Raw genomic sequence first — 15,743 nt, 5'->3', positions numbered from 1 at the left:
CAGTAGGAAATGTTTACTAGCAGTTCTGTGTGATAGTAAAACTACAAGGTAAGAAAAGAAAGGCAAAAAACATTAGAGGGAGTGGTCCCCAGCCTTGCTGACTTCTGGACAATATGAACAATTTGAGAGAAACTCTGCTTTTTTTTTTTTTTCCCTTTTTTTATCCCATAGAGCTCCAGTGCTTACAAGCAGGATGGGACATTTTGGCAAAAAAAACATTTCTGCCTAATCATGAGGATTGTACTGCAGGAATCCAACTTATTTGGTCTTAATTTGACAAATGGGGAATAAAAGTTTATTAAATATATGGTGAATATGATGGCTTTGTTTAGATCACAGTGAGAATTCACAACATTTTGTTTCTATTTGGCCTTGATTTGATGAGGGGACAGGCTAATTTTGCATTCCTTGGGGTTGATTCTGGGTTATTTCCAGCATCACAATGTAAGAGCAAGTAATAGCTTAAACCAAGGATTTTTGGGGCATAAAGGAGCCACTGGAAATATGAGATTTTTATTGTATTCCTCTTCAGTTGCAATGGGTTTGGTGCATTACACCATTAAAAATGAGCAGAATGTCCCTTCCAGGAAATATGAGCCTGGTGACATCTAGTGACTGTCTTCAGCTGCTGCACTCCAAATATTGTCCCCAATGAGTATCAGTGCAGAAATTTTATTTGCTAAATTGTTTTTGGTTTGCTGTTCATAAAGTTTTTTATCCTTTGCAGTGAAACATTGTTCTATAGGATGAAATTTTTAATTCCATTCATGATGAATAAATGCTTTTCATTTCTTTCTCACCTCCTTTCCAGATTAAAATACTTCAAGCTACAGGTTTGCCACAGCACCTTTCCAATTTTGTGTTCTGCAAATACACATTTTGGGATCAAGTGGAGCCAGTTATTGTTGCACCTGAGGTGGATCCATCCCAGTCTTCCATCAGCAAGGAGCCACGGTGCATGGTTGTCTTTGACCACTGCAATGTAATTTATTTTTCTGTTTCATTAATTAACTGTAAGGCAGGCAGAAAAAAGCAGATTTAGGTTTGAGTAGCATTTTTTTGTGCCTTTTTCTCACATTATATTTCATGATGCCCTAATCCCATTTTTCATGTCATTATGTTGATACACTAATATTTTTTTTAATAAGAACTTCAGTGTCTTCAGAGTCCATTTTTTTCTACACTGTTCATTTGTACAAAAAGTATTGAAGGTGAAGTGGGTTAATAAAGGAAAACATCAGTTCAACAGAGGCACTGACATTAGAATTTATCCACAGTAAAATTCACTGTGGATGAGGGATATTTATCTGAGGATATTTGATGATCACTCTAAACTGATGAAATTAAGAGAAATGTCCCAGTTTTGGGACATGGGGCTGCTGAGGATGCTGAAGTTGGGGTGTTAGAGGTCAGAACAGACTATTTAGAACAGACTCTTTCTTCCCACTGGCTTTGGAGCAGAGGCATTTTTAATGGAGACATCTAAAGTCAGCTTGGATGAATCCCAGCCAAATCACCCCAGTTCTCTTTGTGTTCTATCACTCCTCATCACACTAAGCAGTTTATCCCTCTTACCATTTGTGAAATGGATGTAACACCTGTAAAACCTTCTGATGAGTTTTCATTTTTCTGATTCTGAACATTACAACATATGCTTTGATTTTTTCCTGAGCCATTGGCTCAAGTCTTGCAGCAGCTTGTGGTCATTTTTCAACTCCTTATAGACTTTAATCTTTGGGAAATCAAATATCTTTGACCTGCCTCCTGATTTTATAGACTGAGGCAACACTTCCTTTCCCCTGGATGTGTCTTGGGAGCCAGGGGGATTTTACTGAATGTTTTTATTAAAGCCAAGGCAGTAAAATCTCCCAGCCTGAGTCGTGTAGCCACAGTTCCCAACTGTTTTGTCCCTTGCAGGAGGTTTCTGTGAATATTTCTGAAGACTTCATGGAGCACCTCTATGATGGTGCTTTGGCCATCGAGGTTTATGGGCACAAGCAGAGCGGTGACCGCAGAAACCCAGCCCTGTGGGATTTGGGAATCATCCAAGCCAAAACACGCAGCCTTCGGGACAGGTAAAGTGCAAAATACATCCTTGGTTTAGAGTTTGGGAAAAATCACTGTCTGAGGTGCCCAGTTTTGTAGCAGCTTTGGGGTAAGGAGTCAAAATTTTCAACTGGAAGGCCACTCCAGTTCATTCCTAGCCATGAAATGCCGTCCCTGTAATGCTTCCACTGGGAAAGTATTATTCCTTATTACCTCAGTTTGGATAAATATGCAATATTGTGGTAATTCAGAGTGCAAGGGGGTCTTGTTTGTTTGCTGGCACCTTTTTTTATCCCCAGAGTAATCTTGTAGCATTTTCTTAAATGTGAGTTGTTTTGCCTCTTCAATTAGAAGGCAGCTCTGGATCTTAATTTATTGGCAGTTACTTCTCTTTTTACTTGCAGCTTAAGCTTATGTTGACTATTAAGCTGCATATAGGGAAATTTAAAACAAAAGGATAATGTGGCAGAGAGGAGAAGGATGTTCTAAAATAATGAGTTATGTTTGATAGTAGTGAGCACCTCTATCCCTTTTAATTTTGAAGTTGTACAAAAATGGCAGTTTCTTATTGAGCTCTGGAAGAATTGGAGAGAAGGCAGTGATATGAAGAAGGTCAGGAAACTGCTCTGAATGTTGAGAGCTTGTGAGACAGTGTCATATTTCATTCTTCTGTCTTCCATCTCAATCTGATTGCCCTGACAACACTGGGCTTCTGTGGCAGGTGTTGAGACCAGAGCTTAAATGTGGAATTGGGGTTTGTATTGGAATCAGGAAAAGCCTTATTTCTGATGTTTGACTAAAACAGCTGTCAGGAAAATTTAGAAGCACTGCACATCTAATAGCTGTGTGCTCCCAAATGGTGCATTTATTGTTGCTTCAGTCGCTCTCAGCTCAGTGTTTGGAGGTTTTAATTCCTTTTCCTTTGGGAAGAAAAGCCCCAAGCAAACCAAAGGAAGAGCCCAGCCCATGCCTTGTTCTGCAGGTGGAGCGAGGTGACGCGCAAAGTGGAGCTGTGGGTTCAGATCCTGGAGCTCAATGAGAACGGGGAGTACTGCCCAGTGGAGGTCACCCCTGCCAAGGACGTCAGCACAGGAGGCATCTTCCAGCTCAGGCAGGTGAGGTGGCACAGGCAGGGTTCCAGCTGTGCCAGAGAACACCTGGACAGCTGTCCTGGTGTGAAGGACAGGTGTCTGCCAATAAAGGCAGGAGCTTCTCTTTGAAATGGAGAATGGAAACCCCCTCCCTCCAAATTATTATCATTTTGAAATTAAGGGGCTCTCAGGCAAAGAGATGGGAATTAGGAATAACAGTTCTTTCCTAGGAAAATTAAAATAGAAATGCAGTATTACACAGAACAATCCCAAACCCTGCCAGAGTCAGAATCCAAGCTGACACCCGTCAGTCAGTCAGGGTGTTGGCACAGTCCCATTCAATGGTGGCTGCATCCTCCTGCAGGGGCAGATGTGGTTCAGCTGGAGCAGTGCTCCTGGAGAAGGTGCAGTTTCCTCTGAAGCTCCAGGGATGATGTGCAAAGGTCCAGTTTTCCTCTGGAATCCAGTGGCAAAGGCTGCTCTGCTGTTCCAAATCTCAGTTTTTCTCTGGGTAGGAAAGGCTTGGCTCCTGCCCTGGCTGGAGCATCTCCCAGTGGGATGATGGAATTTTATCAGTCATGCCCTGGGACTCAGTGGCCATGAACAGGAGATATCTCCTGGAGGGAGGATGGGCTGTGGGAAAGATAAAGATGATTGCCCAGCTGGTTTAAAGATGGCCCATGAGCAGATAATGTGTGCCAGGAGATCAGGGTCACTGCCCCAGCTGGGTTAACAGATGGGGACAGAATTCACATTTCTGGTCACATCAACCCAGCACAGCAGCTTTGCTTTGGGTGGCCAAGGAAGCGTCAAGCTGAGGTGCAAATTGTGATTTTGTGGAAAGCAGATGTGAAGTGGGAGAGAGAGCAAAGCTCAGTTTAAAGGAGATCAAAGCCCTCCTGTCACCTTTTTGCTCTGTCCTGTGCCAGCACCTGGCAGAAGGGACATCAGTCTCCCCTGAACTTCATTGTTTTTTAAAGAAGTCCCTTTTATTCTCTGAATTCTACCTGCTTTAAATTGTTAATGCTTAACTGAGCAGCTCACATTTTTAAATGGTGAGCTATTGATAAGCTGCTGCCCAAAGAGGAATCAGTAAAAGTTGGATACAGGCTGCTCCTCTGACCTCACCAACTCTTTAATTTTTATTTTAATCTTCTTTTTTTATTTACTTATTTTTCCCCATACAGTTTTACTAAAGAGCTGCACTGGTCAGAATTTTCAGCCAAGGAGAGCAGAGTCAGGAAAAGTTCACTGAAATTCCAGTAGCTCACCAAATTAGACTATTTGCTCTCCTCTTTTGTAGGTGGGGAGAAGATCCCATTTTCTGCCTTCAGAAGTATTAAAAATAAAATCCTACAAGGGAATGTTTGAAAACCCTCCAGAAAAGTAAACTGGGGAAATGCTGAATGCTGAACTTTTTTTTTTTCTCTGTAAATTAATAAATCTTGTAAATATAAATCCTTGCAGCAGGAGGGGGATCTCTTGAACATTGGGTCATTGGGGTTGCAGCACTTTGTTTTTCCCCAAAAAAAAAATACAATGCTCCTTGCCAATGACTGCCAGTAGAGGTCTCTCTGGAATTAAACTTTCAGCACTGTATATTCATTTATTTTAAACAGGCATTTCAAATTGTTCTTTTGGACAGGGGCAGTCTCGACGAATCCAGGTTGAAGTGAAATCAGTGCAGGAATCTGGGACCTTGCCACTGATGGAGGAATCCATATTATCTGTTGGCATTGGCTGTGTTCAAATCAAACATGCCAAGTCTCAACTTTATCAGGTAAAACTCTGAATATTTACTGTCAGCTATCTCCAAGAGCTGGAAAGCATAAAGGGAATTATTTTCTATGGCAGAAATAACACTTGTAAGATGTTTTATATCTCTTCTGGTTTTGGTTGAGTGTTTTTTCCTATATTTGGAAGCAGCACAGCCTTAATACACCACTCAAAGGAGAAAAGGAAATACAAACATTCCTAAAATCCATTAGGAGTACTTCCTGTAGATTTTACTTCAAATACAGGACATGAAAAGCAATATTAAGTATTCAAAATAAAAATTAATTTAAAGTATTCAAATTAAAAATTCAAACTAAAATAAACCAGTGCAACATAGATTTAAATAGTGTCCAGTTAGAAATGTTAGAATTCCATGAAGGACTTGTGGCCCACAGTGGATGTTGGGCAGTTTGACAATCTCACACACACTGCACCTCATGTTTTTTTAAGACCCTCTTTTTTTAGGCATTGTCTTCTTGCAGTGCTCCTGTGAGTTTCTGTTGCACTTTGACTTTTCCCCCCCAGCAGATAAATGAGAATTCAGTGACTCCCTGGAGCTGGCAAAGCCAAAATCTGGTGCAGCAGAAAAAATCTCTGAACTTGTTTGATTTGCTGTCCTGCTTGAGACAAGACCAGCTAAAAAAAGAAAAGTAGATGTCCCAAAATATTTATCCCAAAATATTTACCCTATTGACAGGGTGTGATTCAATCCACTTCTGCTCCCCTTTTTTTGCTTGATCAGGATGGCTTTTCCTTTGAGCTCTGAAGTACTTGGGGTTTTTCTTGTCTTCTAACTGGGACAGTCCTTTCCCATTGTGTGTCCAGGGTACAAAAATGGGAATTCTTTCCACCTTTCCAGCAGCATCCTGGGCAGATTGTTCCTGTTATTCCCCTTATGCTCCTGCTGCCTCTCCCTGCAGCTTTTCCATCACAGCAGCCCCTGATACCCACATTTCCTTCCAGGAAACTCCTGCATGGAGCAAGTTTCTCTCCTAGGACAGAATGATTGATTCTTGCAGTTTTTCCTTGACCCACAACCTCCAAATGCCCCTTTCAGCCTGTTCTGTAGGGCCAAGTCCCAGGGGAGCATCCTGTCTGCCTCACCTTATTTATTCCCCAGTGAATTCCTGATCTACTGACCAGTTTCAGACTTACCCCACAGAGCTGGCAATCCCCAAAATAGTACATTCTGTCAAGAAGAGAGACTTAAACCCAACTTCAGAGAGAGAAACCAGTGAGTTGTGCCTGACACTGATAACCTCCATGGGAAAGGGCTGTTGAAAATCAGATTTTATGAGACCTGTTGCTTACAATAGGAATTGGACATCAACACCTGGATTTTTAGTCCCCTTGTTATCATTTCTGTTATCTTAGGTAAATCTCTGGAATGTGAAAGATTTTCTAAAGACCTTGAACTAAGGAAATGCCTTTTCTCTATGGCTTTTTAATTTTAGCTTAGCTAAGTTTTCACTTTCATGATTAAGGTAGAAAAGTAGGCTCTGGTGGCTCATTATTGCTTAACTAGATAAGTAATAACTCCTTGAGGATTGGAGCTTTCATTCCTTTTCCATTCCCTGTGAGGAGGGGCAGTTGTGCTCTTTGCATGTGGCTCTGCTTGGGATGAAGGTCAAGAATTAAAAGTGGTGTCAGCCACTGGAAAATAATGAGAATTAAAGGTTGAAGGTCTGCATTGTCCCTCCTCCTATGCATTGTGCATTGGTGTGGCTGCTTCTCTAATTCCTTAATAATTATATTGATTTTTTTTACAGTTCTTCCAGTCATTTGTACACATCTCAGTTTTGGGGGCAGTTCCTCATGACAGGAGAGACCTGGAGGGGCTGGATTGTGTCCAGGGAAGGGAATGGAGCTGAGAAAGGGGCTCAGCCTGGAAAAAAAGGAGGTTCCAGAGGGAATTTTCCTCTCTGGAATTCCCTGACAGGAGGGGACAGCCAGGTGGGATCAGGATTTCTCCCAGGAGCAGGGTCAGGATGAGAGGGAACAGCCTTAAATTATTCCAGGACAGGTTCAGGTTGGATTTTTGAAACAATTCCTTCATGGAAAGGGTTGTCCAGCTCTGGCACAGCTGCTCAGAGCAGTTGTAGATTCCCCATCCCTGGAAGTGTTCAGAAAACACATGGATGTGACACTTGAGGTTCAGTGCTCATGGCAGTGGTGCTGGCTGATGGTTGGATTCAATCATCGTAAAAGTCTTTTCCAACCTTAACAGTCCTGGGATTCTGTAGCAAACTTTGATTTTTCAGCCCTTGCTGTAGCATTGACACTTAATTCTTACAGGTAAAACAGCATTTTTCTTTGCTGTCCAGGATCAACAGGTTTTAAGCTTTTTCTTTTTTGTATTCCACTTTCCTTCAATTATTAAGACTTGTAATAGTTACATTACTGTGAATTTTTCCACTATAATTATTGGATTGTTCTGGTTGGTGTTTAGATGAGATGATAGCAGCAAATCTTTGGGATATCAGTGTGTTTTAATTCTGTGACCATGCCATTGCTAAACTCAGACTTTTATCTTTATGTAAGACTGTTAATATTGCTTAAAATACCTTTTGCATTCAGTGTGTTTCCTGCTGTCAAAAAAATAATTAATGACATTTTTTTTGTGTTTTGGCCTAGGAAGAAGAGGATGAAATGGACAGTTATCAGGTAAAAATCTAAAATTCTCTCCTACAAATGCAGAAGTTTTCAGATTAAAGCATATTAGAGGAGGAACTGAATGTTCTTAAGGATACTCAGGCGTTCTGGGGTGTTTTTAAAGAACATGAAAAAAATTAAGGACTTGAAAGGACTTGAAAAAAATTATTTTAAGGGCACATTTGCAAATGCCATAACAGTGGGATATGGTGTGGGGTAGGGGTGGATTCCTGACAGGCTGCTAAACACTGAGGGGAGTGGTGAGGACTGGGTTTCCAGCTCCAGTGGTTCGTGAGTTTTGGAGTAGTTTGGGGGCAAAGAATTGTATAAAATGAAGGGGTTTTTTTCAGCTGGGTAGTACAGAAAAAGCCAAAGAGTTGGCAAGCAAAATACTTCAAATAAGATGTGGAAAGTTGAAGGGTTTGGATGTGTCTTCCTTATCTCTTGCTTGGGTGTAGGATGAGCAGAAGGGTAAACCACAATCAGGAAGCCTCAGCTTTCCTGGGGCAATATTTAATAAATGTAATTAAATGTATTTAATATTAATATTTAATTTTTTAAAATTTTTTTTTTTAGGACAGGGACTTGGAGAGGCTCCGTCGGAAGTGGCTCTGTGCCTTAACAAAGCGCCAGGAGTACCTGGATCAGCAGCTGCAGAAACTCGTGGGGAAGCCTGGTAAGGAAAATTCTGCTAGAGGGGAATCCCAGTAAAGGTTGAGAGATGTGCACACACTTTTTATCTTGCTATGCTGTCAGATTTAGAAGAGCTGTCCATGGAAAGCTGGATCTCTGAACTCAGCAGTAATTTGGTTTTTCGGGAGTGGAGTAAAGTTGGAGAAGCCTTTGTGAAATTGTTTTGGGGTGTTTCTGTGTGTGCTGGACTGTGAGCAGAGCAGATTTACTCTGTCATGGGTGCTATAAAAGCACTGCCATGTGCCAGAGGCACTGGGAGCTGCTCTGCTGTCCTGACTCACATCCTGCTTGCAGATAAAACCGAGGACGACGCGGATCGGGAGGCTCAGCTCCTGGAGATGAGGCTGACCCTCACAGAAGAAAGGAATGCTGTGATGGTTCCTTCTGCTGGCAGTGGCATCCCTGGAGCTCCAGCAGAGTGGTAGGAACATCCATTCCTATAGAAGAGATGTAAAAATGATGCACAGCCCATTCCTGGCTTTGGATTGTGGCCATTTTATTTTTTTTTCCTCTCCTCAATCTGGCCTCTGTACCCTGCATGAGCAAAGTTGTTAAAATTAGACCTCTTGCTTAAATTATTTGATCAGGTTGTGTCTCTGAAATCCAGAAATGCTGTTTGGTAAACGATGCTGTTATTGATCAGGGTGTAATTATAACCTTCTGAAAAAAGGAATCAATATTTATTACCACTGCACTCACCATTTAAAAGAATTAGCTAATATGTTAACTACCTAGTTCATTCACTTAAAAGGCTGCCCTCTCATCATAAAACTGCATCTCCAGGAGCATTTTGTTGCACTCCTGGTTTGAGAACAAACTCTGTTTAGTCAGCAAGTGTTCCATGTAATTTTCTGGACATTAAAAATAGTAGAGAGCACTAGACTGCTGCAGAAAAGGATTCAGGCTTGTTTCACCTCAAACTCATCTTCAGTTGTTTGCAACTTCCTGAGTATCTTCTCTGAGCAAACCTCTAAAAGTATTTATTGATGGAATTGAATGTCATGGAGTTTTAAGCTGAAGTTTGTCAGAGCTTCTAAAATATAAAAAAAAAAAACAAGCTCTTGTTGGAAACACATCAACTTTCACATCAATGTGTTTCTTCAGGTTTGAAAACAGTGGAGCTGCAGGAAACTTGCTCCAGGAAGAATCTGGTTTGCACCAGAGGAAATATTCAGTATAATTCAAGCACTTTATATATTACATAAAACTCCAGCCTGCTCTTGATCACTATAAATTCATCAGTTTGGGCTCTTAAATATTTGTTTTGTAAGAAAGAGCAATAACTGTGTGGAGTGGCAGCATCAGTGTTAATTTAAAAACTTTGAGACTGACTTTTCTGATTCCCCATTTTCCCTGCCATCACTAAAGTAGAGGGTTTTGCATTTCATGAATGTGTGTGTCACAGTAAATAAACTTAATTTTGCTATTAGCATTTAAGAGAGAGAAAACACTTCAGAAAGCAGAGGTCAAAGAAGATAATAATTCTAAGAGAGCTGATATAGAAGAAATACTAATTTGTTTGAGTCTCTTGGAATCTGCAGCAGTAAATTAAAATAAAGAGGCTTGGCAAGGTTATCAATGGTCTGGCTAAAAATTGCAGACTGAATGCAATGTCCTGGGGCTTTGGATCATCAGGGACGTGTGCTGGGTAAATCTCTGTTACTTTAAATGCCACCATTGTCCCTGTCTTGTATTTTAGGACTCCTGTGTCTGGTATGGAAACTCACATTCCTGTTATATTCCTTGACTTGAATGGTAAGTGGTCCTTAAGATGGCAGAGTGATTTGAAAACAAACTTTGTCCAGCCACTGTTGTTACAGAATTGAAGCAAGCTCTTAAAATTAACAAAAGCCTGGAATGGCAGGTGGATTAATTGGAGAAGTGCCAGTTTTTCCTGAAACATATTGTTTAATGTTTAAAAAAAATATATATTGTGTATGGGAGGAACAATAGGATTTAATGATCCTGTGTTTTAAACATCCCAATGCAAGATCCAGTTTGAACAGTGTGTTTGTCACATGCTCCTGCCAAAGGTGAGAAGTTGGAACCAAGGAGGTGACACAGCCCCAAAGCAATCCAGGGAGTTAAATAAAGCAATCCAGTTAAATAAATCCTTGATGAGATGTTTAAAAGAGGGTTAAATTTGGATGAGAAGTGTCAGGGGAGGAGGGGAGGTGACACTCAGCCTGTTGTGAGGAGAGCTGGGCAATATTCTGATTTTGGTGGTTTGTCCAGCTGGGACAGCACATCCATGGATCCAGTGACTTCAGAGAGGAGCTGGTTGATAATTCCTGGGGAGGGACTCCAGCTTCTCAAAACCCAGCTAAGGGTTTGTTTAATCATGATCTAAAAGTTTTCTCCTGTTCAACCAGCAGTTTATCTTAACCACATCTTTAATGCCAAATGAGCTCAGTGCTGAAAATCCACCTGTGGGCAAGGAAGGGCTGTTTGCCACAGGGGGAGATTTCTGCACCTTCGAATCTGTGTCCCCAAATCTTTGTGCACACTTTCTTTGTAGAAATGGGATTTTTATTTTTTTTTTAAAGTGGAACAACACAGCTTTAATTTTGTAGGTGCAGTCTAAGTAGCCAAGCTGTGGAGCTGGGGGTGAAAATGTGAATTCATGACTTGCTGATGCTTTTTAAAAAGGATGATTGCTTTGTGTTCCCTCACCTTCCACATCCCCTCCTGCTTGCAGCTGATGACTTCAGCTCCCAGGATAACCTGGATGACCCAGAGGCAGGAGGCTGGGATGCTACTCTGGTGGCAGAGGAGGAGGAGGAATTCTTTGAGCTGCAGATTGTGAAGCACCACGACAGTGAGGTAAGGGATGCTGCAGACCAGGGAATTTTACTCTTTTAATTGTTCTTTTTCTATGTCCACAGGTGAAAATAATACATCAAACATGTCATAGAAATGATACAGCAACTGTGAGCAGCTGTGTTTTCAAGGAATGTTCACTGGGAGTATAACCATGATTTGGAAAAGAGTAAAACTCAAGCATCTTCCTTTATCCAAATCCAAGCATTCCAAATCTCAGTATTCAGTTTGTGTTTAACAAAGCAAAAATTCTGAGCAAATCAGAGTGCAAAGCCCAAGCTGAAAAACCAAATAATCTTAATTGTTAACATTTTTACCTCTGCTTTGATACACTCATTATCCTCATAGTTCCACAACTTTACAAATGTTGATTTACAATTTCTGTTATTAGGTTTGGAATCTCTGACTTATTTTATTCCTTAAAGCTTTGCTCCTTTCTCTGAAACTTTTTTATTTTTTATTCTTTTATATCCCTTTAGGGATTTTTTTGTCCTGATTTGTATTTAGAGCCTGAAAATTTGGACACAAGGCCAGTTTTCTTACAGCTGAAAGATAAAACATTAAAATGTTTAGTAATACTTATATTTATATTTAGTAATACTTATATTTTAACATACAAGAAGAAAAATTCCAGCTTTTGCTGTATTGCTAGAAAGGCTTCAGCAAAGTTATTTCTTGAATACAGTCAAGAGAATTTTTGTGGTGTGATGGAAGATTTCCACTTCAATCTGTGTTGCTCTCTGGTTTATCTTAATAAATTAGGCCAAATGGCCCTGCACTTCTGCATAGTTTATAATTTATTTGCAATGATCCTGGGTATTCAAAGATCTTTTTTCAAGAGGAAACGTTCCAGAGTTGGAGCAAGTTGGCATTTTTAATCCCAACATCTTCATTTGGCAAGCTGATCTTGATTTTTAAATGGCCTCTTCTAAAGTGCAGGGATTTTTTTTCTTCCCAGGGAGCGAAGCCGACTCTCAGAATTTATGTATTATGTATTTTTGCTAATTATGCTTAATTAATTACAGTTAATTATACACCTAATTATGCTTATTAAAGGATACATTTATTTTTTTTTTCTCCCCACCCTCCCCTTTTTGCAGGTGAAAGCAGAAGCCTCGTGGGACTCCACAGTCCACGACTGCATCCAGCTCAGCAAGGGCACAGCAGCAGAGGAGAGGGTTTACCTGATTGTCAGAGCCACTGTCCAGCTCAGCCACCCTGCAGAGATGCAGCTGGTGCTGAGGAAACGCATCTGTGTCAACGTCTATGGCAGACAGGTACACACCCTGCACACTCCCATTGCCTCTTCTCCCCCATCCCAGCCTGGGGCAGCAAAGCTTTGAGCTCAAGGTATCCCTGGTGTTGTGGGTGATGACACAGCTCGTTTTTCTGTGGCACACTGGTACACCTCCTGCACACTCCCATTGCCTCTTCTCCCCCATCCCAGCCTGGGGCAGCAAAGCTTTGAGCTCAGGGTATCCTTTGTATTGTAGGTAATGACACAGTTTGTTTTTCTGTGGCACACAGGTACACCTCCTGCACACTCCCATTGCCTCTTCTCCCCCATCTCAGCCTGGGGCAGCAAAGCTTTCAGCTGCCAAGGTATCCCTGGTGTTGTGGGTAATGACACTGTTTTTCTGTGGCACACTGGTACACCTCCTGCAGCCCTGCCCACTCCCCAGCACTCACATTCCCTCTTCTCCCCCCATCTCAGCTGCCAAGGTATCCCTGGTGTTGTGGGTAGTGACACAGTTTGTTTTTCTGTGGCAGACAGGTACACACCCTGCATACTCCCATTGCCTCTTCTCACCTCATCTCAGCCTGGGGCAGCAAAGCTTTGAGCTGCCAAGGTATCCCTGGTGTTGTGGGTGATGACACAGCTTGTTTTTTAGAAATTATTTTTTCCCTTAACCCCTAAGAGCTTTTTCACTTTTTTTTTCATTTTTTTTAAATTTTTTGTGAGTTCCTGTTTTGCACAAAGGAACTTCTGTATTTCCCTAGCCCCATATTAAGTTCACACATTGCTGCTAACCATTTGTATTTATACCTCCAGGTAGTTAGAAATCAACTAAGAGTAGTTGGAGGAGAGATGCCTTGTGTTAATCACTCTTGGTCCTTTATGTTTTCCAGCTGTGCTCTTACAGCAATGTGTAGGTGAGAGCAGGGTGTGTGATAAATGGCAGGCAGTGAAGTTGTCATTCCATTTGCAGCATCATGCCCTGAAAATAATATAAATCCTGAGAATGATGGGGGAGGAAGGAGTTTGTTCAGCACTGTCTGAGAATCCAGCCTCCCCTGGTAGTGATAATGACAAAGCAGAAAGCCTGGATTGTTATTCTGGTTGCACATCTGTAGTTAAAATCTGAAGCAAGAGCAAAAAAAAAAAGGTGTGGTCACACCCAGAGACCCTGCAGGCAACTCCCAGTGCTGGAAGTAGAACCCCAGTTCTTGGTGCTTCCATCAGGCAGAAGCTTTTTCTCAGCAAGGGAAGAGCAGTGAATTTTTTGTCACTGAAGAGATCAATTGAAAGTGCCAATAATCACAACTGGGTGAAGCCTTCATCAATTCTGTTTTCCACAGATTTGGTCAATGCCATTTTTTACTTTCATTCAACACAGAATCTTGGGCTTTCTTGCTGTTTTTCTAAAAACCTCTGTCAATAACCTTTCCTGGGAGTTTGTCTCAGCAGCATCTTTGAATGACTCATCTCTGCATTAATTCAACAGTCCAGTTCTTAACCCTGCAAGGCGCCAAGTCAGCATAAACAGTGACCATGCCCCTTAAATCATTCTTCATAACGATCTCTTTGGTCAAGAATTTAATGTCTGTACTTGTCAATATTCAAGACAAGTCACCTAGGGCTGTCAGGGAAAAAAAAAAAACACCTCTAAAAGCAGCTGATGCTTGGTGAAACAGTCACCTTGCAAGGAAGGAAGGAATCCTTCTCTATCAACAATAAGCAAGCAAATTATTTTTTCCAAGTTGAAATTTTCAGCTCTTATATATTTGTTGGTTAGACTTTGGAGTTGGGGCTTCTTGCATTGTGAGCTGTATTTATTTCAGCTGGAATCTGTTTGTTCATCCACATTTTCCTTGTGTTTATTTCAGCTGGAATCTGTTCATCCACGTTTTCCTCATGTTTCCTCCCCCACAGGGTTTTGCACAGAGCTTCCTCCGAAGAATGTCCCCCAGAAGTTCCATCCCTGGCTGTGGTGTCACTTTTGAGATAGTCTCCAACATCCCAGAGGTGAATAAAAAATCAGAGTTGGTCTCATATTGTCCAAGAGCCTCTAATTTCCCCCATCATTTTGAGTGTGCTGGCTCTTGCTGCTGCCAGCATAAACTGTGGTTTGTAAAAGATGGAGCCTGTTCCTTTACATGCTGTGACTTAGCAGCAACCTCTGTCTTATCAGTGTCACTGTGTATTTTGTTGAGTGAGCATCTATTTGCTCAGGTCCTTGAAGAGGCAGTTTGAAGAGAGAGGGAGGAAAAAAAAAAGGAGGAAAAATGGGCAGGTGAAGTGCCTGCTGCAGGGAGCAGGAGTATCTGTGGAAAAAAAAATAACAAAGTGGCTTTTTCTCAGTAATGTCTTTATGCAACTCTTGATTCCTGAGCATATTCCCAGTTAGATGCTAATCCTTTCCTTCCAGAGAGATGCTCTATCAGAGCACTTGTGAAAACATTAACACATGAAGAGCCAAAACTCTGATTGCTGCCTGGCTCTTTCATGTTCTGCTGCATTTTCCACTCTCTGTTAAAATGCTTCTCAAGCAATGTTCTACTTTTTCTCTTCTTGCAACTCACTTGAAATTTTGTTTTCCTCTCAGGTTAGATAATGCCCCAAATGTGCTCGAGCACTTTTTAATTATGAAATACCTGAATGCAGCCCTTTTGCTAATTAATGGCAATGTCTTGCTGTGAGACTCTCAGAAAGAACCAAGAAAACCTCAGAACAATAACCACATACAGCTTGAGATGTCTGTGACAGTGGCAGGGGCACCTGTGCAGGTTGCATGGCACAAGGTGTTCATTTGGAACAGAATCTTAGATTGGGTATTAGGAAGAAATTTAGAATAGATATTAGGAAGAAATTTAGAATAGATATTAGGAAGAAATTTAGAATAGATATTAGGAAGAAGTTTAGAATAAGTATTAGGAAGAAGTTTAGAATAGGTATTTGGAAGAAATTTAGAATAGATATTAGGAAGAAGTTTAGAATAAGTATTAGGAAGAAGTTTAGAATAGGTATTTGGAAGAAATTTAGAATAGGTATTTGGAAGAAGTTTAGAATAGATATTAGGAAGAAGTTTAGAATAGATATTAGGAGGAAATTTAGAATAGATATTAGGAAGAAGTTTAGAATAGATATTAGGAAGAAATCCTTTTCTCCAAGGGTGGTGAGGCACTGATTGCCCAGAGAGGTTCTGGACTCCCCATCCATGGAAGTGTCCAAGGCCAGGTTGGCCAGGGCTTGGAGCAACCTGGGATGATGGGAAGTGTTCCTGTCCATGGCAGGGATGAGTTTTAAGATCTTTTCCAGCCCAGACTATTCCATGATTCTCATCTGCCCCTGAGCTGAAGGACAAGCGGTGCTGAGCTGGTGCCGTGTGGTTTGAAACCACGTTTTCTCTGGGAGTGATGTGGGAGATTTGGGGTTTGTTTTAA

At 41.2% G+C, this 15,743-nt stretch overlaps 1 protein-coding gene across 4 annotated transcripts in view; it reads left to right on the top strand.

Annotated features, from left to right (window-relative positions):
- Positions 1-15,743, top strand: part of KIF13B (kinesin family member 13B) — a 120,870-nt gene that overhangs the window by 79,081 nt on the left and 26,046 nt on the right. For all 4 annotated transcript variants that reach the window (XM_056486900.1, XM_056486903.1, XM_056486901.1 and 1 more), the window contains exons 22-32: positions 812-982; positions 1,918-2,075; positions 3,029-3,161; positions 4,783-4,917; positions 7,548-7,577; positions 8,142-8,241; positions 8,553-8,679; positions 9,958-10,013; positions 10,957-11,081; positions 12,179-12,355; positions 14,233-14,325. In XM_056486900.1, the coding sequence (XP_056342875.1) occupies positions 812-982; positions 1,918-2,075; positions 3,029-3,161; positions 4,783-4,917; positions 7,548-7,577; positions 8,142-8,241; positions 8,553-8,679; positions 9,958-10,013; positions 10,957-11,081; positions 12,179-12,355; positions 14,233-14,325 (1,305 nt within the window). The remainder of the gene's footprint in view (positions 1-811; positions 983-1,917; positions 2,076-3,028; positions 3,162-4,782; positions 4,918-7,547; positions 7,578-8,141; positions 8,242-8,552; positions 8,680-9,957; positions 10,014-10,956; positions 11,082-12,178; positions 12,356-14,232; positions 14,326-15,743) is intronic.

The sequence above is a fragment of the Oenanthe melanoleuca genome, chromosome 3, assembly GCF_029582105.1.
Source record: "Oenanthe melanoleuca isolate GR-GAL-2019-014 chromosome 3, OMel1.0, whole genome shotgun sequence".
Classification (NCBI taxonomy): domain Eukaryota; kingdom Metazoa; phylum Chordata; class Aves; order Passeriformes; family Muscicapidae; genus Oenanthe; species Oenanthe melanoleuca.
The sequence above is the reverse complement of the archived record's forward strand: the minus strand, read 5'-3'. Positions and strand labels throughout refer to the sequence as shown.